This window comes from Eulemur rufifrons, chromosome 17 (genome assembly GCF_041146395.1).
Source record: "Eulemur rufifrons isolate Redbay chromosome 17, OSU_ERuf_1, whole genome shotgun sequence".
NCBI classification, from domain to species: domain Eukaryota; kingdom Metazoa; phylum Chordata; class Mammalia; order Primates; family Lemuridae; genus Eulemur; species Eulemur rufifrons.
The window spans coordinates 46,575,647-46,602,471 of record NC_090999.1 but is presented as its reverse complement, the minus strand read 5'-3'; the positions used below and the strand labels follow the sequence as shown (position 1 = coordinate 46,602,471).

The window sequence follows — 26,825 nt, the reverse complement described above, 5'->3', positions numbered from 1 at the left end:
CCTCAGTGAGTCTTCTTTCTGAACTGCTGCCTCTCTGTCACCAATATACTTCTACAGTTCCACCCACTGCAGTGTTAAATGACTTTGGATAGCCAGGTGAAAAGAAAGAGGGTGATATATTAAGGGTCACTTAATAATTTATGTAATGAAATTGTCCAGGAGTTCTTGGCCAACTGCATAATCGTTCCAGGCTCACTTGTTTTTTATAAATGAAGAAAATGAAGGGGATGAATGAATAATTTGGAGAGAGTCCCTTTCCAGCTCTATAATATTCAGTGATAGAATGTCTTGCCACTGAGTCAGCACGGGTCCTTTCTCCAACCTACCCCTCCCTTTAAATTTTATTTTACTTATTTTATTAATGCCTGTAGGTATTTAAATTTTTGAAATGGCTATAACTGTGCTTCTTAAACATAAGGTGCATGTTATTCCATTTGATAGCAGTTTCTCATATGTGAATATATGCATAAACCTGTAGAGGAACAAATCACAATTCCAATACATGGAATATGTCAAATATACACAGATATGCACATCTGTGATATCCTTAGATGCATATGGTCATTGAAAGGATGTAGTAGAAAATGGTGACGTTTGATTGTCATTAATGAATAATAGTGGAAATGCTAGGGCTGAGGTGGCTTACTAAATCTACTCATAATATTGCATTTCAGGATCAAGAGTGAAACAAGATAATGGCATTCATTCAGTATGATTGAAATTGAAGATTTTATCTTTAACTTCTGAAATGGCAGAGTTCCGTAGCCAAACATCCCTTCTTCCAGAGGATAATCTTAATTGCAATGGCACCTCCTGGTTTATTGTTGATATCTGGATTGGGGCATTAAGAAGCTCCAGTTGTTGGTACACAGTTTATGGAGACTTTGCCCCCAAATCACCTAATTGTAGTATCAGCCAGTATAGCTTAGTGGTCAAGAGCTCTGGAGTCGGGCTGTCTGGGTTTGAATCCTGGCCTTGTTTAATATTAACTGTGACCTTGGGAAAGTTATTTAACCTTTTGACATTCAGGTTTCTCATCTGTTAAATGGGGATGATATACTTACCTTATATAGATAGGGTTGTTTTGATAAGTGATTTAAACAATCTTTAAAAGCAGTTAGTACAGTGACTGGAATCATATAAGAGTTCCAAAAAGTGAGGAAGCACTGACTTGGTTATTGAATATATCACCTATGTGTTGTCAACTTGAATGCCCCAAGAGAAAAGAATTGTGTGAGGCTTGGGCATCGAGCAGTGGTAAAGTCTTATTCCTTGATGAGTGTTTCCACCAGGGGAAGCTTGATGCTGACTTGTGCTGACCTAATAGGCTCTTATCCATTGGTCCCCCTCTCCTATCCTTATTTCTGATGTATTTGTGCATGTTGAATGTATATCAAGAAATGTAATACATTTTGGATGTGACAGGTAAACTCTGGCTGTTGAGAGCTACTAATCCAGCATTTTACTTTGATTCACTGAATAAAAATGGCATTCATATTTCTTGGCAGCAGGCACTTCTCTGAAGTAAAGAACAGTGGTAACCAGAAAGTAAAAGACCATTAAACATTCCAAACAACAGTCCTGATTTTTGGATGACCTAAATTCTCTAAAGTAGAATTTTAAACTCAAACTCTTGAGTCTTTTATCCCTTGAGTTGGTACAAAACAAAATGTACCTAATGACATGGCTTGTATGTAATATTACATCCCATGTGGCATTTGCAAGGAATGAACAGTTCAATCATATTTGCTAGAGCAGCGGTCCCCAACCTTGCCTGAACTTTTTGGCACCAGGGACGTTTCATGGAAGACAATTTTTCCACGGATGGTGGGGGTAGGGTGGGAGAGGCAGAGTTCAGTGATGGGGGGAGCTCCTCTAAATACAGGTGAAGCTTCCCTCACTTGCCTGCCACTCACCTCCTGTTGTGTGCCCTCCCCCACCAGGGGGTGGGGACCACAGTGCTAGAGAGGAAGCAGGTGCTATTATGTGCTATATTGCTATAGGAAAAAGGAAGAGATCCTTGTTCCCTATTCTAATGTGGTATTGAATTCACTCAGTTCTACCATTTTTCTATCTCTAGGCTGTGACTGTCCCCTCCATGTAAAGCAAAGGGGTCCAAGTATATAATTCCAGGAGGGGAAATGGCATTTAGTTTGGTGTCAATCTCAAGGGATAATAAATTGGGGTGGTTATTATATTTTCCTTTACCCTGTTTTTTTTTTTTTCTCCCTTAGTCTCTTATCCCTTCCCTCCCTTCAGTATAGACACACACACACACACACACACACACACACATGTCCACACACCAGGAAGCTAGGTTATGGCAGGATGTATGCCCCCCAATTTCCCAGGTTTTGTGTGAACGTGCTATTGAAAGTTGCCTCGTGAGTGCGTTGGTGCTCTGCTATGCTTCAAACTAGGTTAGATATTGCTGTTGTGTTGGTCTCATAATCTTGTGGGAGCCATTCCTCTAATTTTCTTGACTCTTCAAGTATTAATTAAAATACTTCACTTTTTAAAAAAATATCAGAACAGAAAAGTCATATGAATATGGCTGAAGTGTCATTCTTTAAATTAAGATAAATTGAGTCAGCCGTGGTCATGCACGCCTGTAATCCCAGCTACTGGGAAATTTTTTAAAAAAGAGAATTTCCCAAGCTGGATTTAACTGTCTTTCATTGCTCAGGGTAATCCTGAATTGTATTGTTATGTGTGATTTTTCAAAAAAAAAAAAAAAAAGATGTAATATTATAGTTTAGAGAGTGTACGTTGATGATATTTCTTGTTGACTCTGAGCATGCCATCCATATACTGGGATCTTAATATGTACATTTTGTGGTTTAAAATAACTTCGGGTTGTCCTGTATTTAATTTCTGCCCCTATATAATATAGTATAGTCTGTTGACTAGTTCATAGATCAAACAGCCTGAGGAAGTCTTCTGATGGGACACGTGTGCTTATCTCTATTCATTACGGAAACCTCTACACATTTGACAATAAAGAGTAGAAAAGGCAAAAATCTGAGGACAGGAGAGGAAACAACAGCACAGCTTGGAAGCTAGAGGACAGTTGGACAAGAAGTCATGGACTTACTTAGCACTTACTGCCTGAGCTGGCAGGAGAGGAAGTCCTAAAGCAAGGCAGTACGATAGGCCTCCAAAAAGGCACATAGATAAGAAGCAGCATGATTCCCAAGTGGAGCTTGGAGTGGAACTGAAACAGGAGAATTGATTGGAAATATTCAAAAAGTTAGTGAAATACCCAGATTGTTTCTCTATAACCCTAGCAGAAGACTGGTGGTTTTCTTTCTGGAGAGAGTGAGTCAAAAGGACTCTGGGCTTGGGGACACAAGGCTCATTATACCTCTCAGCAAGGAAATTAGAAGAGTTCTCTCTGGGGAAACTGGCAAGCCCAAGAGAAAAGACCTGTGGTTTGTTTTGGGGGGTTTTTTCAGGGGGGAGGGTCTCCCAACAAAATAGCACTGCCAGGCTACCCTGGCAAAGGCATGAGGTGAAAGCTAAGAATCTGTTGTCTTCATTTCTACATTCCTCTCATCATATGAACATCCTGCTGTGCCAATGCAATTCTAGCGTTCAGAATGGCACGTTTTTTATAAAGCAGGCTATCTAAATTCTGGCTAACGGAAGGACACAGTGGTTCACGCTTATAATCCCAGCACTTTGGGAGGCCAAGGCAGGAGGATCACTTGAGACCAGGAGTTCGAAACCAGCTAGACCAACATAGTGAGACCATGTCTCTACACAAAAATAGAAAAAATTAGCCAGGCGTTGTGGCATGCACCTGTAGTCCCACCTACTCAGGAGGCTGAGGCAGGAGGATCACTTGAGCCCAGGAGTTGAAGGTTGCAGTGAGCTGTGATCACACCACTGTACTTCAGCCTGGGCCAGAGAGTGAAACCCTATCTCAAAAAAGTTAATTAATTTAAAAAAATAATAGATGCAAGCTAACTACTTCTGGTGCTTAACAGCAACCAGCAGTCTATTTCAAACACTGTAGGGAAAACCACATGTGTTGGATTCATTGTGGGCTCTTAGGCTAGGTTTTTATCCCCTTTGATTTCACTTTCCTACTCTGTAAAAAGGAAGAAGTATATGTAAATTACCAAGGATGATGCCTGGCACGTAGGAAGTACTCAATATATTTTAGTTAATAATACTATTTATTATCATATTCATCATCATTCTCAGTCACAGTTATAGATTTTGTACAAACTGATCAGGGCAAAAGAAGCCTTCCTTCAGTATGATTTCTTTTTAAAGGGCTAAATGCTCAGAAATAAAGCAAGCTCTTCAGTATGCTGCATCTTTTTGTAAATATTATTCATTCATTCCCAGAAATATATTAATACTTAGCACAAGAATTGCTAATAAATTAGACTTTTCTATGGTTGCATGGGCATGTGGAAAGTCCTAGAGATCAAATTCTGTGATCACTATAGCAACAGCTCACCCTGTCTTTGATTTTTTTTTTTTTTTAGCCTGTTTTAACATAGGATCCTGAAACACCATTATTTGTGGTTATTTATATGTATATTTTTTTAAACATGAGAAAAATTATTGTATATTTGTTTTTCATAGATATTCTTCTTCTAACTCAGTGTCCCTTTGCTGTCATATGGCTTGTTTTTTGATAATCCCAATCTAACCTCATGGAAGGCAAAGAGTATGTTTATTCATTTGTGTCACTTAGTGCCCAGCATTGTGTCCTGATTCATAGTAGGTTGATAAATGATCAGATGCAGGAGATGCCCTCACCAAATTCTGCTTTCTGTTATAATAAGTAATTCCACGTAGGTAAAGAAGTAGAACTATTTTCTCTCTAGTTTAACATTCAGCTTTTCCTTACTGTCATTCTATGGATGAAAAAATAAAAGGCGGCACGCAATGACTGACCCCTGTAATCTTAGCACTTTGCAGGGGCCAAGGCAGGACGATTGCTTGAGTCCAGGAGTTCAACACCAGCCAGAGCAACATAGCGAGACCCTTTCTCTACAAAAAAAATTTAAAAACATTAGCCAGGTGTGGTGGCTTGCGCCTGTAGTCCTAGCTACTGGGGAGGCTAAGGCAGGAGGATCACTTAAGCCCAGCAGTTGAAGTTGCAGTGAGCTACAGTGATGCTACTGCACTCTAGCCTGGGCAACAGAGCCAGACCCTGTCTGAAAAAAGAAAGAGAAAGAGAGAGAAAGGGAGAGAGGGAGGGAGGAAGGAAGGAAGGAAACCCTAGCTCCCTTACTCTTTTGCCTAAAATTAATGAAGGAAAAATCATACCTGTTAACTGAAGGCTGCATTCATAGCAGCAGCCATGTATACGTGGACAGCCTACGTGCTACCACACTTGAAATTCCACTTAATGTATATTCATAAAGGACAAGCTCCTGACCCTTCCAGTTCAGTGTAACGTCTAGTATATGAACCAGTGATGCTTAGGAGCCAGAGAGACAAAGGTATTTTCATAGCTTGTTTCTCCCTCCTCTCCCACAAAGTGCAGCCATCATCTGACAGATGATCAATGGCCCCAGCCCTTTTTAGGATGCAGAAGATGCTCCCTGTGTCTGTGGCTCACAATGGCAAACAATAGAGACTTCTGCAATGCTATTTTGTCTCCCTGGTATTCAAACTTCCGTTAAGCCTGTCTGGAATCTATTTAACTATTATACATCAAAGATTTTTTTTTTTTTAATGGGTGGGGTGGGGGCAGAACCAGAGAGGAAAGACTGTATCTTTGCCAAGGAGCTCTCTCCTTTCCCTATGACTCATACTAAGAAAAGCAAAGAGACTTTGGAAAGCTGACAGTCACATCGAGGCAGCTCTCCTGGCACTTTCAGACTTTTTAAAAATTTTCTCAGGCAATAAAAAATGTTTTTCAAATTGTTCATTCCTTCCTTGTGGGCCAGCCTAAGAGTTTTTGTTTAGCTGAAGCATGGCATTTTTATGAAAAATTTGTCAGCCAGAACAGATGAACCCAGACCTTTGTACTTGGTTTATTGCTTAAGAAATAGCTCTTTCATATTCAAAATTTTACCATTCTTTCTTATGATTGTTATCTTATTAAAAGGAATTGTCTCTTGCCCTTATCATTCCTATGCCATGAAGTTTATATTTGGTCACTAAGAGTTTTCTTGGCACATTGTTTGTACAATTTCAAATAGTTTTTTAAAAGTTTGGTTTTGGTATTGAGGAGCTAGCTTGAGCTAAATAGGGGAACTATCTATTCAATGTAGTCATCCTGATTTCTACCATTTGGCACTGAGAAAAGAAAGGTCACCATTATTTTACTATCTTCATATATTTAATGTAAGTAAGGTTTTTTTTTGTTGTTGTAAGTGATAAATTGAAGCTTCCTGAAAACCAGTTGGTCTGACAAATATAAATCTCAACTTTAAAATGTGTTGCCTTTTTAAAAACTAAAAATATTTCGACCTTTTATGGTTTCTAAAACTATCAGGGATATTTTTTAATATCCCAAACTATCCCTGTTGCCCACCCCATCCTACTCCCCTCTCCTTTTTTTTAAAGGGTTCAGCGATTTCTGCTATAGGAATTGTCAGATAACGGGTTTGATACCAAAAATAACTTAATGGTGGTGACGACTTTGGGTGATTATGACTGCTTATCAGGAACTTATTTAAGGGGTAAAAGAAGGTATTAGTAACAGTATGCAAAATGATAATTTGTATTGTATAGAAACATTACTTTGGATGGCTGACTCTTAGATATAAATTGAATAGCAATGAAGTATTCATTTGAGTAGAAAATGCTTTACTAATGGAGGGATCAATTGCTAAAAATTTAATTTCCTGCAAAACTTGATCTTTAATTATAATATACTTTAGAGACCTTGAGTTTAACGTTAGTGATTGTATCATTTCATCTTGAAGTTTTAGATGCCAACTTGGAGGGTCCACCATTCCCATAGTAATCTCTGTTGGCTGCCCACAGTGGGCACCACCTGGTGGGGGAGTGGAGGCCAGTAGAATAAAGTACAATCAGCTGTGGGCTGAATGATAGCTTGTTTGTCTTTGAGTCATTATTCACTTAGTTCCGTCACTGCCAATTTTCTGGTTTAATAGAAACTTGTAAGTGACTCATGTTTTAATGAGTGGATATAGGCTTATTCTTTAGAGTCATTAAACTTAAGTGCTGGGAGGAGTTTCAGGGGTCTGATCTAGTCCAGAATTCAGGTGTATTTTGTTTGGCTCATATAGTATGTTTTTATAAACAGTATAACTAAGTTGCTCTGTTTGGTTGTAATATAAGCAGCTTTGTACCTATTGCCTTACATGGTGCATGCGTTTGTATTAACTGGCCCCTGTAGACATTAGAATTTGTGATCCAGATAATCCTGCCACTTCATTTTACAGTTGAAGGAACTGAAACCCTGAAGGATCAAATGACTTTCTAAAGTTAAACAGCTAGTTTGGGGCAATTCCAGAACTGTTTTACACTCTGAGTGTTTTTTTGTGGATTCTGCTTCTAAATTTAGAAGAGATATTGTTTACTTTTCACTGTTAAGGACCATTGTGAAATGCAGAGATGCTTTTTAAAGGTCCTACAAATAAGCACATTGAGAGGCAATGATGGAAGAGTGAGAGTAAAGGGTCTAGCTTAGGCTCTATTGCTAACTGTGCTTATCTTGGGTAGATCATGCCATCTCACTAGACTTCAAGATTCCTCATCTATAAAGTAGAGTAATTAGACTAAACAATTTCATGTCACCCAGTAAGTACAGGGCTTGGTGCATAGTAAGTTCTCAATATATAGTTCAATATACAATGGATATTGAAGGACCCAACTAGCACTAAAGTAAAGGTTCTCTAATTCTATGTAAACTTTTCTTCTCTCTCCTATCCCCAATTCACTTGGCCTAGTTTGCTTTCGAAGTCTCTTCCAATATTGAAAGGAATCTAAGATTGATTTATTGTGTTCTTGTTAGGGGAATTCTTTGCACCCATGTACTCTGTCTTTTGTCCTCATCTTAATGTTTTCATTCTCGTATCGGCTTGTCTGTTTGCTGAACTTACTGCATGACAGAATCCATGTATCATCCTTTTGTGTATTGTGGGAAGGAGACAGTAGGGAGAAGAAGTGAGGAATAGGTGGCTTTGCACGTGGCCTCACATTATTCTACTTCCTCTGCCATCTCTGAACTGCTCCCGCCTTGTACAAAAAAGGCAGAATGGCTTCATCTTTATTTATAAGCAGGATGATACTTCAAAACTGGATGTGGATTACTATTTCAAATATAAGTAATCCTCATGAATTTCAACATGCATTGTTGGTATTTATATAATCAGAGCAGGTCTAGTCACTGTTGCCAGATCATCAGGCACCTACAGTTGTAGGACACAAAATGATAGATAACTTGTCCCCTGCCTTTTAACAGCTTAAATGTTTAATAGGAGAGTCAGTGGAGTTGCAAAAATAGAACTTGTATGACTGGAAGTAAATCCAATCTTACTTTTGCTATGAACAAAGAATGCTTAGGGATTCAACTTTTTCCTGTATTAGAGAATCAGAATGTTTAAAACACTGAGATGCTTTTCTTCTTTATTTAAAAAAAAAAAAACTGATTCTTAAGAAATCCAGATTAATACTGAGCTTCTCTCCCCTTGGAAATACCCCTAAAGAAATCTATAATCTCACACACAGACACATATAAATCTGCTCAACACGGGCTTAATTCTTCACTGCTTTTACACTGGAGTGCTTCATCTCCTGGGCCAGGCTCTTTGCCTGGTCATTTCTTTTGTGGCTGACTTAATCCTGACAACTTCACTAAGCCTGGAATACTCCAGAAATTCTGATTTTCACGTCTATTCTATTCCTTTGTTTTTCTTCTTTTTTTCTTTCCTGTCTTTACCTTCCTCAGAATTATTCAGATGTAACAGTGATTAATTAATATATGTGATTTTCCTGTCTTAGTCATTGTTATGCATGATTTTGCAGAAGTTTTGTCTGGAGTTTTTGGCCAAAGCTTTAGAAGACATCAGGAAATGTTGCATCTTTTTGAAACTGGCTCATTCATTGCTCATAGGTTTCCTACTCAAAACCAAAAATATTTCCCTTATCTGTGCCCAAACCAAGCCAGTTTCCACAACTTTATATGCTTTTATAAATAGAACTAAGTTCCAAGATCCGTTTTTCTCAACTTTCTGCTGTGCCTAGCTAAAGGCCCTCTTTAGCCTAACCTTGGCCTTCATTGACTGCCTCTCAGTTGTGAAGCTAACCTGTGAACCAGTGTGTGTACAGCTTAATTGTGGCTGGAAAAGTCCTACCAGGTGCTTCTGGGTACAGTTTCACTGCCTGGTCAGGTGGTGGCCACAAAGACAGTCATTTACTGCTTTTAGGACCATCACAAGAAGAGCACCTCATGATGAGTGTAAATACTTTTTTCTTCTCCCATTCTCCCCACAAATAATCCTCCCTGGTTATCCACATACATTGCTCTTTGGAAACTGATAAAATAGTGCCAGTTTTTAGACAAATAACAACTGGCTTCATTCTGACTGGCTTCTTTATATTCCATGAAAGTAAGAGAGAAGTTGGGTGCAGTGGCTCACACCTGTAAACCCAGTGACTTGGGAGGCCGAAACGGAAGGATCACTTGAGGCCAGGAGTTTGGGACCAGCCTGGGCAACATAGCAAGACAACGTGTCTACAAAATATAGAAAAATTAGTGGGGCATAGTGGTGCTTGCCTGTTGTCTCAGCTATTCAGGAGGCTGAGGCAGAAAGGTTGCTTAAGCCCAGGAGATAGAGGCTGCAGTGAGCTATGATGATGGCACTGCACTCCAGCCTGGGCAACAGAGTGAGATTCCGTCTCCTAAAAGAAAGAGAGAGAGCAGCAGAGCATGCTGATTCTATAGAGTAGGTGTATAGGTGTTTTTTCCTGTATCAGAAGGGGAGAGATGTCATCTTTAAGATTGGAGTTAGAGGAAATTTGTAGACCAATGAGTATAGAATGTGGATTTCCATGCTAGCGCAGGAAGCTACTCAGCAAATACTCATTTCATGAATCAGAAATGTCTTCCAGATTGAAAGAGTTAGATCTGGCAGAACAGCAGCCAGATCAGAGAGAAGGGAGAGAGAGAATAATTTGGTGACATACATCCTACTTGTGATTGCTTTCTGTTTCATTAGAGGACGTCGATAATAAGAGTAGTTTTTAGTATGTCATATTTATAGCAGTGTGTTTCCAGGTGAAATGCTAGTGGCCTTATTTTTAAGCCCCAGGTCTGACAAATTCAGACTTTGACTTTGGTATCAAACAAGTCACTCTGTTATTCATTATCATTTTAAAAAATGTGTTATTATACTGCATTTATTTAGCACTTCACATTTGCAAATTTCTGTGCCTGTTTTATTCTCTACCAAAAATTTACTAACTTATCACCCTTTTTTTAGAATGACAGACAGGGATGCCAGAAGGTTTAATGATTGCATATAGGACTCAAAGAAAACTACTTGTAAACTGGGTTTTAACTTTTTCAAATTCTTTTTGGAAATTATCAGAATATAAATTATAAACCAACCAACAGAAATTGTGGTTTTATTACCTTATTTGCTTTTCCTCTTATAAAATTATTGACTTTGGGTCTAGAAAAGGACCTCAGGAGGTTATCCATATAAAATTTGTCTAAATTGACCAGCAAACCCTGGAGAGGTTGACTACGAAGGTGGCATTAGGGAATTTTTAGGGTGATAGAACTGTTCTTGTATCTTGATTGTGACGGTGGTTATACAACTGGATGCATTTGTCAAAACTCATAAAATTATAAACTGAAAAGTATGAATTTTAATGTTTATAAATTTGACTTTTAAAAAAGTAAAAATATTTAAAAAACTAAAAAGTTTTTTCTTTTAAAAAAAACTTTTAAAGAAAGACATTTTTATCTGTATTGTGAGGTAGATAGTGAATTCATTGGAAATATTCAAGCCCAAACTGGTTGACCTTTGGTGGCAGTTGGGCAAAGGGTTTTGGACGGGACTCTTGCACTTGGTGCTTTTACTTAGTGCAGACTCGGTATATGTTTGTTGAAAGTTGAAATTAACTGAAATTCTTTAAGAGTAAGAAGCTGGGATCCCAAGCAGGAAAGAGATTTTAACCTGTAATACTAATGTTTTTATTATCAGTTCCTGTGTTAGACTCTGCTCTGTTTTTTAAGGACTTGACAAAAATATAATGTTATGAGAAAATTATCTCATCAAAATTTGATTTTATTTTTGGTAGTGGAAGCAGCTAATAATTGTTAGTTCTGAAACTAACAGTTCTGAAAGAATTTTCAGCAGGATGAAAAAGAAAATAATTGTCTTTTTAGAACGAGAAGATGAGTAGCAGTGACTGAATCAGATTCTGGTTTAAATAGTCACATGACACTCTCTTGCTCTTTGGTTCTAGTTCAAGGATGTGCTCAACCCTTTTGATAATTGCAAACTCTGCTTCATTGATAAGATTCCCATCCACACTGCAGGCAGGCATCAGGGCCATTTTCTCTTCTTGGCATTCTTTCTTTCCTCCCTTTACCCTGGCCCCGCTCCCTTCTCTGTGTCTACCTAGCTCTGTGGCTGAGGTTCCCATCTGTAGTAAGGCCTGTTGCCACAGGATACAGAATTCACTGGAGCGGAGGGAAAGCTGCATGTGTGTGTTTAAGGTTGGTGGCTCTCGTAATCAGATAAATATTGTGGAAAGCTTGCTCATTCGTGTGGAAGAGCCAGTGTTGCAGCTAAATGGTGGAGCCGTGAGCCCCTGGGCTCCAGGCTCTGGCATCTGTACAGTAGGCCTGCTCAGCCCGGAGCATTTTTATTTGTGATACTGAAAGAGCCAATGAGTGCTGACTGCTGCTTTTGCCATTCAGTGATAACAAAACCTTTATTTGAACCCCATGGAAGAAAGGCTATATCCCACTTTTTTTTAATTAAATGACAAAATTAGTCACAAATAGGAAATCTCACGTGATTTTTACATGCAGTAAAAGTACCATCTGTATAATCACATTACATCTCTGGTGTTTTCTTTTCACTCTTGATCTCTTTTGTATAACCTCACTTCCCTTCTAAGAAATCTCTAAGGTATCCAAGACTTAGAGTTCTGCGGCCTGTGATTCTGCTCTCCTTTCCTGGTGATAGCAATCTCGAATAAGCGACAGTGTAGGCAAAGGCCCTAAAGAGTTCTGAGTGTGGCCTGTTTTTTGAGGAGGGAAGCTTCTCAGTTCCTGCCAGTATATTGGTCATGATTTGGCTTCCTAGGCAAGCTCTATCTTCACCTAGAAACCCCTGGAATCAGTGCTGAGCGAGTGAGTTGCTGCCCTGCTCACCCAGGGAGCTCACAAGCCAGTGAGGAAGCATCACATCATTGGGGTAGTACACCTAGTATTTCACTTGACTTTTTTTGTTAAAAAAATAAAATTAATTTTTAGTTGGTCATTACATTTTAAATCTCCCCACTTATTATGGAGACAAAAATCTCTTCAACCATGGGATACTGACTTTTAGAGCTAATGCTAGAGCCTGAGAGCACACTTCTTCATTGTCCCCTTCTTGTGCTCCTCCCTCCAAGAAATACACATGTCATTGGAATTGTTGTAAGTTTACTCATATTTTATAAGCTGGAAGGTTAGAATGTCTCTTGTCTTTATGAGCATGACATTGTTGGACTTATTTGGGTTGCATTTGTTTATCTTTTCCATACTCACACAGTTTGCCTATCTTGGCAGCCTGCTGGCCTAGGCAATAATAATGAAGCTTCTGTCGAGGTGAGCAAACAGCTGATGGCATAGGGGCACGGAGGGGACTCCTACAGTGGCCGTCTGTAATCTGCCAGGCTGGTGATCAGAGTAGGCGAGAACAAAAGCCTTTCTGTTTGCAGGCAAATTGGAAAATCAATATATTAGTTGTGTTCTTTTCTCTTTGCCTTTTTCCTGGCTGAAAGGGAGAATGCTCACCCAGCAGACCACAGAGTCATTCCAGGCAAGTACCCATTCCAGAGTCTTGCCTGCCTGTCATGTTACTACTGGGAGTTCTGAAAAGGGCCAAGTTTGTCTGAACTGCTTGAAAAGTCATTGACAAAGGAATTCTTCTCAAACTCGGCATCCAAAATTGGATCCTACTGGCCCAGCGTTTTGACTTGTTTATATTCCAGATATCTACTCACATAAGTACGTACTCATTTCTCTTTTTAACACGAATGAGGACTTTGAAAGGCGCTCTTTGGTGCCTGACTGGGAAATGCAGGAATTGCACTTTAGGCAGCATGTTTCATAATATATGTGTTAGTGTTTCACTGTTATTCCTAAATTGATTTCATGTTGAGAGTTCGTTGACAATGTCCTAGACATGGTTGTGTGTCTGGATTGTTAGGTCTTAGCAGAGATCATACCAAGTAGCCCTTTCCCAGGATGAGAATGGTAGAGGACTTACTAAAGACCTTTGTGAGTCTCTTGACAAATCTCTCCCAGGGCTGCTGTGCAGAGATGAATATATTACATGCGTTGAGTAACTTTCCCTTTAGGGTTCTAAGAAACAGTGTGAGAAGGAAAGACTTCTGAGAAGAAGAGACTTTTCTGATCTCCCATGTGTTGAAGTTAGCCTTAAAGGTTAGCAAATGGCTTTTAATAAATTTTAATTTGAGCTTTGAAGGTCTGAAGATAGGTTCTCAGATAGAGAAAAGGTGTTTGGCTGGGTATGGCGGTCATTGTTCTCTTATTTTAAATAAGTCCATCACCAAAAAAATTTATAACTTTAGTGGTCATTGGCGACATCTAAGACAGAAGATTAGATTTAAAATGAGGATTAGTTTTAAAATAATCTTGAGCAAAGGAGGTAATTGGTATTTTGTGTTTTGTTTGTTTTTAAAGGGAAAATGGACTAAACCTAACAACCACTACTACCAAAAACCCTTTAGCCTATAGCAGTCCCCTTTGTCTTTAGCACTTTGCCCCACCTTGAATTAGTGTCAAACTGTGTATGCATGCTTTGTCATGAGATTATAAATGCCCCACATAGGGAATTTACAGTTCGTCATGTATACCATGACATTAAAATGATCAATATGTTATAGCATTTAATACATGTGTTGATTGAAGCTCTTTTTTTAATTTTCTGAAAACCTGCTGTGCGCCAGGAATTGTATCAGCCACTAGAGAATCAGTGCTGAGCGAGTGAGTTGCTGCCCTGCTCACCCAGGGAGCTCACAAGCCAGTGAGGAAGCATCACATCATTGGGGTAGTACACCTAGTATTTCACTTGACTTTTTTTGTTAAAAAAATAAAATTAATTTTTAGTTGGTCATTACATTTTAAATCTCAGATTTTTCAGAGTAACAAGGAGAGAAGCTCAAGTAGCTCAACTATTTGAAAATATGAGGGAAAGCATGAGCTACTAAAAGGGGATCTCATTAGATCTAAGTGCCTTTCTCTAGGCAGGTCACTGTCATCCTGAACTTAATGTGATATATTTCTCTCTTTCTGATGTTAAAGGAGCTAATTCTATAGAGAAAAATAGAGTGAAAGAGACATTTTTCAGTAAAACCTAAGATACTAAAAAGAATGAGGAGGCCTAGATGACCCTAAATCCATAAAATATCTCTAGATCTTATTTTTGCCAAATCTCACTCTCAGTCTTTTAGACTTTATGAATTAATGAGTTTTATTTTCAAGTTTTTGTCAACTATTGACACTAATAGACAGCCTAAATTAAATACCATTTCTTACTTCCTCTCCTTTTCTCAGCTATTACCTTGGCAGAGAACGTATTCAGAAGGAAACTATCCGAATAGCAGATGTCAGGAAATAGCAAGGGACAGATTGAATAAACCACTAGTATTATTCTGTATCCTCGACTCTCAAATATGGCACAAAATCCTTTAGCACCAAGTTTTTGTGTTATCTTTTTCTTTTTAAGAAAAGAGTTTGATTTTGGGTGGGGTATCGGGGGGTGGGCAGAGATGGGCTTGCTTCCCAAATGGTTAAGGAAAACACGGGGACTTCAGCTGACATGGTATGATAAATGAGGGTCTGTCCTGATCAAAACACATAAACAAAAAGAGGGCCAGTGAAGCTCTTTATATACCCTGTTCACAACCCTGAGTCTTTTGTCATGGACCCCGAAGAACAAGGAAAAGTGGCCTCCACCCCAGGTTTTAGCAGTGTGAACTCAAGGCGGGAGCAGCATTCAGAATTCCTTTCCAAGTACCATTCCTCTGTGGGAATGCTATTAATATTACTGTATATGCCTCATCCTGGGCTGCTTAGGAGTATTACAGCCCTGTGGGGAACTACAGGAAGTAAGAGGAGATAAGCAGATGGGCTAGCATGGAGCTGTGAAGAAGGCAGGGGGATTGTAGGTCCTAGAGGATGTGAATGTTCAATTTTCCTCGACTTCTAGTTTTGTCTTCTTTTGATTCAGTGAAGAATGTCCCAATCTCTCCTAAGTGCCACAAGAAATATCACTGTTACTCAAAGCTGATTTCCATCTATAGATTTGCTGTGCTATTCTTGTTTTTCATTTTTTCTTTATCTGTTTTATTTTAAACTTCCAAAGTATCAGCATCACCTTCATTGTCTCTTCTAATCAAATATGTATTTATATAATACCATGGTTAGTAGAGTACTTTTCCCAAATCATTTACCATAAATCTTATATTAAAACAAGATATTGAAGCAGGGAGTGTAAGGAATAAAATTTTTATAATTATTTTGTTATTTATTATTTTGCCTTCTCTTTCCCATTTCAAACTTTGTGAGTTAATGAGCTTCATTCTCAAGTTTTTATCAGCTATTGACTTTTATGACTTTTGGTCACATTGACTATATTCTAAATATCTAAGAAAAGGACCTGAAGATGGAAGACTTTTAGGAGTTAACACATGTGTAAGCAGCACATAACAAAATAGTCTACCCAACACCCTCCATTCTCAGCTCTCATCTCCTGATACCATCCCTTGACCCCATGTAAAAAATGGCCACTCCATCCTTAGTGACTCTTATCAGACCCTATATAGACTCTACTCATTCATTCTTCATTCATTCATTCATTTATTTAATTATTTAATCAACAAGCATTTTTTTAATACCCGTTATGTACAAGACACTCTACTAGCTGCTGAGAATGTAAAGCATTCAATAAAAGAGACACAATCCTGTTTAAAAAAAAAAAAAAAGAGCTAACACTAGTCTTCTCTCTTTTTGTGACTTTTTTAGATTTCGACATAGCCCCAACACCTGGTACCTGAGAGAATGGACTATCCATACCTGGATTAGGCAGTGTCTGAAATACAGTGCACAAGACAAAGCCTTGTATACTCTTGTAAATAAGGTGAGTGGTTTCCTAGGACCTGCAGCCCGTTTTTCTGAGTTTAGATGATGTGGTGTTTGTACCTATTATAGTACAAGAAAGAATGGTCTCAGAAATAACTTTTCAAAATTATTTGCCCTCAGATATCCTTTTTAGAATGAGGTTGGTCATATATTAATAAATTAAACGTAATTCCTGTACGTGCTGCTTTTCTGAGCATAGTGACTCAGAAAAGGGCAGGTAAAAGCAAAATGTAGTCTTATCAGAAGATCTCTGCACTTGTGGTCATTTCTTTCTTGATTGCTAAGCCTTGGATTTCTTGTCTGATTCCCTCTGGTGAAGTTTAGGGAAAAAACATGACCATTTTTGCTGTAATGTGGTCTCCAGAGTATTCAGACTATGTTACACATCTTTAAAGAGACAGTATTGCTAGGTTGTTCATCCTGTGCTTTTCGTGTTCTCCGACTCCTCCTCTCAAGCCTGAGAGCCTCCTATGATTAGAATCTTTCTGAATATTACACTCCACCCAAGAGTTGGGTCTTCCTTACCTTCGTCATATGAAATATATACAAAATAAGCAAATGTTTAGAATGTTATCATTGTGAGTCTCAAGCTCAACACTAGTTTGAGCCATTAAAATATTTTAACAGTATTTTTATGAATGTATTATTTCTGTAATGTCATTGGTCCTTGAAAGTTAGAACATAAAAGGGATACTGATTTTGGTTTTGGGTCCCCTCTGTGCAGAATAGTTTTTCTTTCCATGACTTGGGCTCAGTCCAACTTAACATACGTTGTACACAGTTTGTGTGTGAGACATTAGATTGGGTATGGTAATGGATACAAAAATGAGCAGTATCCTATCCTTGCCCTCAGGAAGCTTATAGTTTAATAAGGAGATAAGCAGGTTCACTGATAAGTCTAATATTAGGCAAATGTAAGTGCTGAACAGGAATACCAGTAAAAAAATTTAGGGAATTAAGATGAAGGAATCCAATTGGAAGGAAAGGATTAAAAGAGACTCAAGGTATCGTTTAAGCTGGTCACTAAAAGATGCATGCTTGCACATAGAGATGGGCTGGCAGGAATGGTATTAACAGAGGTATATTTGGGTGAAAACAAAAGCTTAGTTTGAGTAATAATATATTGCCCCTCTGCCTAGAGTATAAGGAATGTTGAGGGGTGGGACGGAATAAGGGAGGTAGTAAGAGACTGAGCTAGGTCCCTGGATAAGGGTGATCAAGGTGATGGCTTTGAATCTCAAGGGGAGGAAATGGAAGTTCCCAGGGGAAGGAGTAGATTAAATCCTACTCTTCAGTCCAGAGTGTAATGACACAGATTACAGTCAGAATATTCCTATGAAAACAAAACAAGAAGGATCTAGAACAGCAGAACAAAGTCTATGTTATTTTTGCTGTTCCTAGAGTCTCGTAGTGGAAAGAACACTGGACTAGCAATCAGAAGACACAGGCTGTAACACCACAGGTTCCACCAGTTGCCCATAACTTTAGGCAAATAGTTTTATCCTTCTAGGTCTTAGTTTTTCCTACTCTAAGTCAAATGGATTATAGTCAGTCAGTGATTTCCAACCCTCACTATAGTCATCGAAGTAACTCTGTAAAAATTATAGATTCTTTCTTCAGGAGGCCGAGGCGGGAGGACTGCTTGAGGCCAGGAGTTTGAGACTAGCCTGAGCAAGAACAAGACCCCACCTCTACAAAAAATAGAAACATTAGCCAGTCATGGTGGTATGCACCTGTATTCCCAGCTACTAGGGAGGCTGAGGCAGGAGGATTGCTTGAGCCCAGGAGTTTGAGGTTGCAGTGAGCTATGATGATGCCACTGGCACTCTAGCCCAGGTGACAGAAAAAGACACTGTATGGACAAAAAAAAAATTTTCTTTTAGATTCTTGTCTCGCCCACAAGATTCTAATTTAATTGATCTGGCTGGGGCCCAGGCATTGGTATTTTTTAATGTTTATTTTAAAATAAGTTTTAATTTTTGATCAGTTTTTAGGTTCACAGCAAAATTGAGTGGAAAGTACAGAGATTTCCCATATTCTTCCGGCCCCCACGCTTGCATAGCTTCTCCCATAATCACCATCCTGCCCCCAGATGGTACATTTGTTACAATTGATGAACGTACGTTGACATATGGTTATCGCCCAAAGTTCATAGTTTACATTAAGGCTCATTCTTTGTTTTGTTTTTTAGAGACAGGGTGACAAAAGTCTATCACCCAGGCTACAGTGCAGTGGTGCTGTCATAGCTCACTGTAATCTCAAACTCCTGGGCTCAAGCAATTCCCTCACCTCAGCCTCCTGAGTAGCTGAGACTACAGACATGCACTACCACAGCCAGCTAATTGTTTTATGTTTTGTAGTGACAGGGTCTCACTGTGTTACCCAGGCTGGTCTTGAACGCCTGGCCTTAAGCAGTCCTCTCACCTCTGCCTCCCAAAATACTGGGATTACAGGTGTGAGCTACCGCGCCAGGCCATGGTTCACTCTTGATGTTCTGCATTCTGTAGGTTTGAACAAATGTATAAAGGCATGTATCCACTATTATAGTATCATACAGGATAGTTTGCCATAAAAATCCTCTGTGCTCTGTCTATTCATACCTCATTGATATTTTAAGCTCACAGTTGATTCTAATTTATAGCCTGGTCTGAGAATCACTGACCAGTTGATTTCTGAAGTCCCTCCCAGTTTTAATGATTTATCATCCTAAAATATTTTTTTTTACCCTACCTCTAGGGATTAGTACTGATTTGGATGACTAATTAGAGAAATATAGACACTGCCCACAAGCTACAACCTTTAAAACAGTGGCTTTTAAACATTTTTCCATTTCTGCACACCTGAGGCATCCCACACATGCCTCGTAGTAATAGTTCAGCAGTGATTGACAATTAGGGGTTAGGACTGTGTCAGAATCTCCCAAGGGGATAGGTATAGTTTAAAAAATTCTTCAGGTGTTTCTGGTGGTTGGTGAGGGAAGAATGGAGCAGTGTGGGGGATGGTGATTACCTCTACTGGAGTAAGAATTTGAAACAAATAAAAATGCAGCCACAGGCTACATCCTTGGTAGTCACACCTGAATGTGCATGAAAACCACATGAGAAGCTCACTAAAGCTTCAGGTTTCTGTGCCCAATTCCCAGAGATTCTGATGCTGTAGGTTGGAGGTTTAGGAATCTGTATCGTTAAAAGCACTCCTAGAAAATTCTGAGGCAAATGCTAAAGGGTCCACATTTTAAGAAAGCTTGAATTCTCAACTATTCAACATTCCTAGGAGCTTGGTTAGTAATAAATATTCATTGGCATTTTTCTTGAGTCTTTAAAAGCCAGGCTAAGGACCAGAAAATGCTGCATAATGCATGTTATCTCTTGAGAGTTTATTTTTGCATTGTTATTCATATCTTATTAAAAAAAAAGTCACTGAACCAGTTGGGGATGTGTATGGGTTTTTGTTTGGTTTTTTCTTTTTCCTTTTTTTTTTTTTAAGCTATGACAAGGTGTTAGAACTGAGCTTTATTTTTCACATATCAATTATCTTGTATCAGACACCCACTCACAACTTTCACCCTGACCAACAGTTCCAATTACCAAACCCCATGAGTCACAGCTTCTATTTCACTGTCACAGATGCTGTAAAATGATAGTCAAATATTTTAAAGCTAATGGTGGCAAGTTTTATCCTGAATAATACATAGGCATATATAACAGACTGAATTAAAGTGCATATTTTGCTCTTTTTTTCCTTTTATTTCCATTTTTATTACAGGTTCAATATGGAATTTTTCCAGACAACTTTACATTCAATTTGTTGATGGATTCTTTCATAAAGAAAGAAAATTACAAAGGTAAGAAACCAAACCCAGATTCAGTTATTATGGGGCTTCGAGCTCCCAAAGGGAAAAGTATGAAGGCAGGCACTTCCCCCTTTTTTATTTCTTAATGACTTCTCCTTACATTGCTCTTTCAGTCAGAAGAGTTTTGATGAAGATTATTATCATTTATGTAAAATTTTAAAAAATATTATCCTTTTTTATTGTTAGGGTAGAAAATATCAAAGTACATAAATGATTATAGAGGAAGAGAAAAGTAAATTAATTATACAGGCCAATCTAATTTCACTTTCCAAGCTGACTGAAATGCAGAATATAATTAAAGGATAAAGTAAATTTATTTTTCACATATAATTTTAGATTCAGTAATGAACAGTTGGGAGAACTGAGATTTTTTTAAACTGGGTTTTAGCTTTGTGTTCTTTTAAAATATTATAGGTTTCTTTATTTAAAGAAATAGGTCCCTATTTTGCTACTGACTTACCAGATGACTATCCTGGTCTGCTTGTCTGTCTCAGTTTCCCCACTTGCAAAAAGAACATAGAAATTCAGGCCCGTGTTCTCATTCAGTACTATGACAACGTGTGCAAAACCAGCTGGCTAGGAACAGCTGCAAGTCAGTGCTGACTCTTATAATTATGAATATATGCAAAACTTGGTTAACAGAATAACTCAGTCAAAAACATTTGTTTTTGTTGTTGTGCTTGTGATATGTGCAGGCACTATATTTTAAACTAATATTAACATTCTCTACTTTACCCACAAATAACTAAGGGAAGGAAATTGTTTGAACTTGATTTTCTTGGCTTCCATTTATGTTATAGAATATGAAGGGAAAATAAAAGTTGTTCAAGGCCTGCTCTCCTATGACCAGCATTCACATGGAAACAAATATCTTACGTTGTGTGTTATACTCAGGGGCATATTTTTTTTTCTTTTGGACAGAGTCTTGCTCTGTTGCCTATGCTATAGTGCCGTGGCATCAGCCTAGCTCACAGCAGCCTCACACTCCTAGGCTCAAGAGATCGTCCATCCTCAACCTCCTCAGTAGCTAGGACTACAGGCATGCGCCACTGCGTCCAGCTAATTTTTTCTATTTCTAATCATCTGGCTAATTTTTTCTATTTTTAGTAGATACGGGGTCTTGCTCAGGCTGGCCTCGAACTCCTAAGCTCAAGCAGTCCTCCAGCCTCAGCCTCCCAGAGTGCTAGGATTAAAGGCATGAGCCACCATGCCCCTGTTTAGGGGCTTATATTTATAAATGCCATTTTCCTGTCCCTCTTTCAGGTCTTTTAAACTGAGCCATCTTTTTCTTTTTATAGTCATCACTTTTCTTTCTTTAAAATAATACCTGGGATTTAGGATTTCCTTTCGCTGTTTTCCTCTTCTGCCTTATCAATGCGAAGGCTTCAGAGCGGAGAGTGGGGCAGCCAGCCCAGCCTCTCTGCCCTGTTTGTCAGGGTGACCTTGAAAAATATATATGCCTCTTCCTTTCTTTATGCCTTAGCTCCTCTAGCTGGCGGACATGGTGCCTTACATTTCCTTCACAATTTATGAAGCATTTTCATATGTATCATCTTGTTGGACTGTCCAAAATTCTTTTGCAGTAAATGAGGCAAATAGTCTTTTATTATTGAGAAGATGATACTGGGAGCCAAGAGAAATGGTTTTATTCAGTGTCCTTGTGGACTTGATTTAGTGTGTTACAGTATGTACAGTAGAAGCCAAAGGCTTGCGAAAGACCTAATTTGTGGAAGAACTAGGACCAGAGCCCACAGTTTTCCCTTCTTAATTATTCTTGTTTTTTGTTGCTTTTTTTTTTTTTAACTATGCCCTACTTTTTATGAGTGTTTATAGTTAGAGATTTGGTAATGTTACCTACAACTGATTTCTTCTAATTTTTACTTTTATCTTCTTGCTAGGTGCTTTATCAGTGGTTTTTGAGATCATGATGCAAGAGGCCTTTGAAGCACCTTCCACCCAACTTCTCTCCCTCTATGTTTTATATCATTGCCTGGCAAAGAAGACAGACTTCAGTGTAAGTGATCTGCCCAAAAGCAGTACTATGAGCTTTATGTAGGTATGAGGTGGCCAGAGAGGAAACCTCGCTCTCAGAATCCGGAACAAGGTATCTGATGTGCAGCTCCGTGGCCAGGTACAGGCAGGAATGAGTGCTCATTCTATATATTTTAGTTACTGGTTTCTAGAAAAATGAAACTGGGTGTTTCTCCATTTGAGAGAAACTCAAATGAAAGTCCTTGTGTACGTTTTGAAACTTGAGGTAGGCTGAGTGTACGCAAATATTCAGAAATGGATCATTGATAGTCACCGAGAGCTGGACATGACATGTCAAAGAAGCACTGAGGCAGCTAACTTTGACCATGACCTGGGGTATTAAGTACTGATTATTTAATTTGTATCAGTATTTTCCTGAGGTTGCTCCAGGGCAATTTTGTTCTGGGAGGTCCAAAATACCAAGTTTTTGGCTTCAGCTCTTACGTTTGGGTATTTAGTCATCGTGTATTGCTGTCCTAAGAACAGCAACAGTAACAACAATAATAGCTGATATTTAAGTAGCACTTATTTGACACTGGGCTGTTCTTGATGTTTTAAATTTATTACTGTGTTCAATCCTCACAAGTCTATGCAGATAAGGAGACTAGGGCATAGAGATGTTATACAATAGCCACCCAGCTAGTAGGTAATAAAGCCACCTGGTGAAGCCAGGAAGTCTGGTTCTGCAGTTTGCCCTTAACCTCAACTGTAACATCAAAAAATCCCAGTTTGGGTAGGAACTGAAAAGGTCATCCAGTGCAGCCCACATTCTAAAGAATTAATGGTATGTTATGCCTTTCTAAGATGAGTGTCATAGCCTGTGACATACCCCATGTTCATTATTCATTCTATATTGAACACCTACTCATTCCATATTTTGCCAGGTGCTAGTTATACAGTGGTGAACAAACACTACCTGCTTACAACCTGGGAAGAATACAGATGTTTAAAACAAAACAAACATACAAGCGTAAAATATGATCATCATGAGCACTTCAAAGGAGTGAACAGCCTATATTGTAGGGAGGTGGGGGTTTTTTTGTTGTTTTTTGTATTTTAAACTTAAATTATTAGGAGGGGCTTCCTTAAGGAAATATTTCTTTAGTGTTTGAAGAATGACGAGTAATTAAGTGGCTGAAAAAGGGAAGAAGAGTCCAAGGAAAGGAAATAATATGTGCAAATGCCCTGTGGCAGAAAGAACATGGTGAGCGGAAAGGGGGATGAAGAAGATAGTCAGTGTGGCTACGACAGGGAGAATGGTGGGAGGGCATGGATGAAGTAAGGCTGGAGTATGTAGGCCATACTAAGTCGTTTTGTGTTTATCCTAAAAATGGTGAGAAGCCCTTGAAAAGGTTGAAGCAGAGAGGGTAACATGTTCAAATTTGTTTTTTGAAAAGATCCCTCTGGCTGTACTGTGGACAGGCAATCAGAGCAGGGCAAGGATGGCCATGGTCAGGCGTTGTGTAGTCCGAGCAGGAGATGATGGTAGGGTAGGGACCAGGATGTGGTGGGGTTAGAGTAGCCTGTGGGCTACAACAAGATGAGGAACTAGAGGTGGAGGCAGGGACACGGGGGTCAAATATTCTCTCCTCAGTTTCTGACTCGAATATCTGGATGCAGGGGTGCCATGTGTTTGCAAAGGGATGTCTGGAAAAAGACCAGATTTTATGAGGAAAATCATTAATCTGGCTCTGAATGTGTTATGTTTTGAAGTGCTCTTGAGACAGTCAAGAGATTTCACCAAGGGAGGTGCCTCAATCCTCTTCCATCAATAAGCTTTGTCCTGGGTGACTCCAGTCACTTTCTTGGGGTGTCCTTGTCACACTGCATCACTGCGCCTTATGCTTTTCCTTCACAGCATTTGTTGCAGTTGGTGGCTATCTGTATGTGACCTTGATTAAAAGCATTGATGAGTTTTTAAAAAAAACCAGATATTTCACTAAGGAAATTGGATACTTAATGGAAATATCTGGACTGGAGATAATAATTTTGGAGATTAATTTATACATCCATGTGTAAATGTCTGCAAGTGAGCCAGACAACAAAAAGAAGGAAAATCAGCAATATGTTGGACCACTGAATCTGTGGGAAGGGCGTGGTCTACAAGGTATAATAGAATGCTTCCGACAGGGTAGGGAAAGATGAGTGAGGCGTGAAAAAAGCTCACGGAAGTTAGTGGCATGGAGGTACTACATTGTAACCCTTGTTTCCATAGAGTAATGGAGCAGGAAACCAAATTGGAGTGGATTATGGAGTGATTTAGGTGCAGAAAGGAGACAGGAGTGTAGGTAACTCTTTTGAGATGTCTAGCTACAAGGAGGAGTGGAGGGGAGGGTAAGTGGGAGAATGAGGGTTTGCTTTGTTTTCATGGAAGAGGCAAAATACAAAACGGAAAAGCTCTGAGGACATTGGTGAAACAGCATCTGAATTAGTCCATTATAGTATCTACAATAGATAATCATCTTTTTTTGTTGTTGTTGTTGTTGTTGTTGTTGTTTTGAGACAGGGTCTTGCTCCGTTGCCCGGGCTGGAGTGCAGTGGTATCATCATAGCTCACTGCAACCTCAAACTACTGGGCTCAGATGATCCTCCTGCCTTAGCTTCCAGAGGAGCTGAGACTACAGGTGTGCGCCACCACGCCTGGCTAATTTTTCTACTTTTTGTAGAGACAAGGTCTTGCTCAGGCTGGTCTCAAACTCCTGGCCTCAAGTGATCCTCCTGCCTCAGTCTCCCAAAGTGCTAGGATTATAGGCATGAGCCACCGCACCCAACCTAAAATTTCTAAGACATTCATCTGTTTGATGTTTTCATTCACCTTTTAAAAAATCTTTTCAAAGTATCACCATCCCTGTCACCACCACCTCCTCTGCTTGATTCCTGGCTCATCAAGGATAGCTACTGCTCCAAAATTTTACTGCTCATTTGACTTTTAAGACCCTATTATATCCTGATACTGTAGCTCATGTTTTTTCTCTACAAGGTAAAAAAAAAAAAAAAAAAAAAAGTGTTTTTAAGCCTCCTTTTTTATTATTCACTGGGCCTACTTTTCATGCAGTTTATATGGGAAAATCAAATTTCCCTAGACATAGAATGGTTTGCTTTTGAAAGTAAAATGACTTGGTCCTTAATAATTTATCTGTGCTGCAGAAGTACCCAGGGAGATTTTGTTTTTCTTTCAAGGTCTTTGTTGTTTTCAAAAACAACAAAGGTTTCTTTAGGAAAACCTCAAGAAATAACACTTGTATTGCACAAAGGCTATTCACAGTAAAGAAGTTTGGGTGCCTATTAATACCTGGGGTGCCTCACTCACACCTGGCTGCAATTGCAGCCTGCAGACCAAGTTCATTCTCTGCCTCCTACCCGACCTAGGTGCAGAGACTGCTGCAGGGCAACCTGAGCTTAATGTGGTATGTTTTGAAGCCAGAGGGAGGACTCCACCGAGGTGTGCTCATATAGCACCAAGAGCATAGCTCCTGTTGTCTGGGGAGTTTCTCCTCTGAACCCTGCTATATCCAGCAAATCCTCCAGTCACGGCTATTACTAGTCCGTAGCAGGTTTAGCAGTGCTTGTGTTTTTGCCCTTTTCCCCCCATGTCTCAAAAGGCTTCAATTTTATTAAAGTGTAATTTTGCCCCCTGGGTTGAAAGAAATGATCGCTAAGTGTTTCTGATTGCCTAATTTGTTTTTGAGAGGCACAAATCTATCTAAAAGCTACTTAATAGTGCTATTTATTCTAACACTGAAGGAGAAGTCTTATCATTGCTGAATTGTTTAAAATTCAAAAGCTTGCTCCATCAGGCCATAGCAACGTGAGTGAATACAGGGCCAACAGCATGTTGAATCTTTATTAATTGTATCAAGTCATTGTTGGTCCAGAGGGTATGCTTTGTTTTTGTTTTGTTTTGTTTTGCTTTGCTTTGCTGATTATAAAAGGAACTTCTATTCATTGCCAAAATTTTGGAAAGGAGCAAAAAAGTGCAAAGAAGAAAATCAATATTATTCATGATTTCACTACCCACAAATCTGTTAATATATAGGACATTTCTGTATTTTTCTTTAGACATAAATACCTTTTCCTTACAAAATTAGGAGTACAATGTATATATCGCTTTGTTATTTTGCTTTTTTTACTTAATACGGTAACATGTTCTTTTCCTCCATGTCATTAATAATCACATTTTTTCATAAAGTATTCAGATGGCCCATGATCTGGTATATTCTGTTGCAGTGGGAAGAGGAGAGGAACTTCGGTGCATCCCTATTAATTCCAGGCCTGAAACAAAAGAACTCAGTGGGTTTGAGTTCCCAGTTATATGGCTGTGCACTTCTTGGTAAGATAAGTGATCTTACAATTACTATTCTTTGTGGATAGAATTGATGCATGCTTATACTTCTTAATAAAAGTATAATTTGGTTTAAATTTACTAGGGAAATCCAATAACAGCCTTCATTTTTAGATATAAAAATAGACCTCGATGGCCTTACAGTTACTCCATAAGAGAGTAAAGAGGGTTCCGAAAACCTGTCACCACTGGCAAAGTGAGAACCAGTTTTGGTGGCCATAGGTATTATGTAGGGGGATCAATGTGAACAAGGGATGAGGAAAGGG

The 26,825-nt window shown here is 38.9% G+C and overlaps 1 protein-coding gene across 1 annotated transcript in view; it reads left to right on the top strand.

Moving 5' to 3' along the window:
• The window catches only part of MRPS27 (mitochondrial ribosomal protein S27), an 88,058-nt gene that overhangs the window by 53,112 nt on the left and 8,121 nt on the right, over positions 1-26,825 (top strand). Inside the window, exons 5-8 of the mRNA XM_069492046.1 lie at positions 16,217-16,331; positions 20,099-20,177; positions 22,085-22,200; positions 26,445-26,547. Coding sequence (XP_069348147.1) covers positions 16,217-16,331; positions 20,099-20,177; positions 22,085-22,200; positions 26,445-26,547 — 413 coding nt within the window. The remainder of the gene's footprint in view (positions 1-16,216; positions 16,332-20,098; positions 20,178-22,084; positions 22,201-26,444; positions 26,548-26,825) is intronic.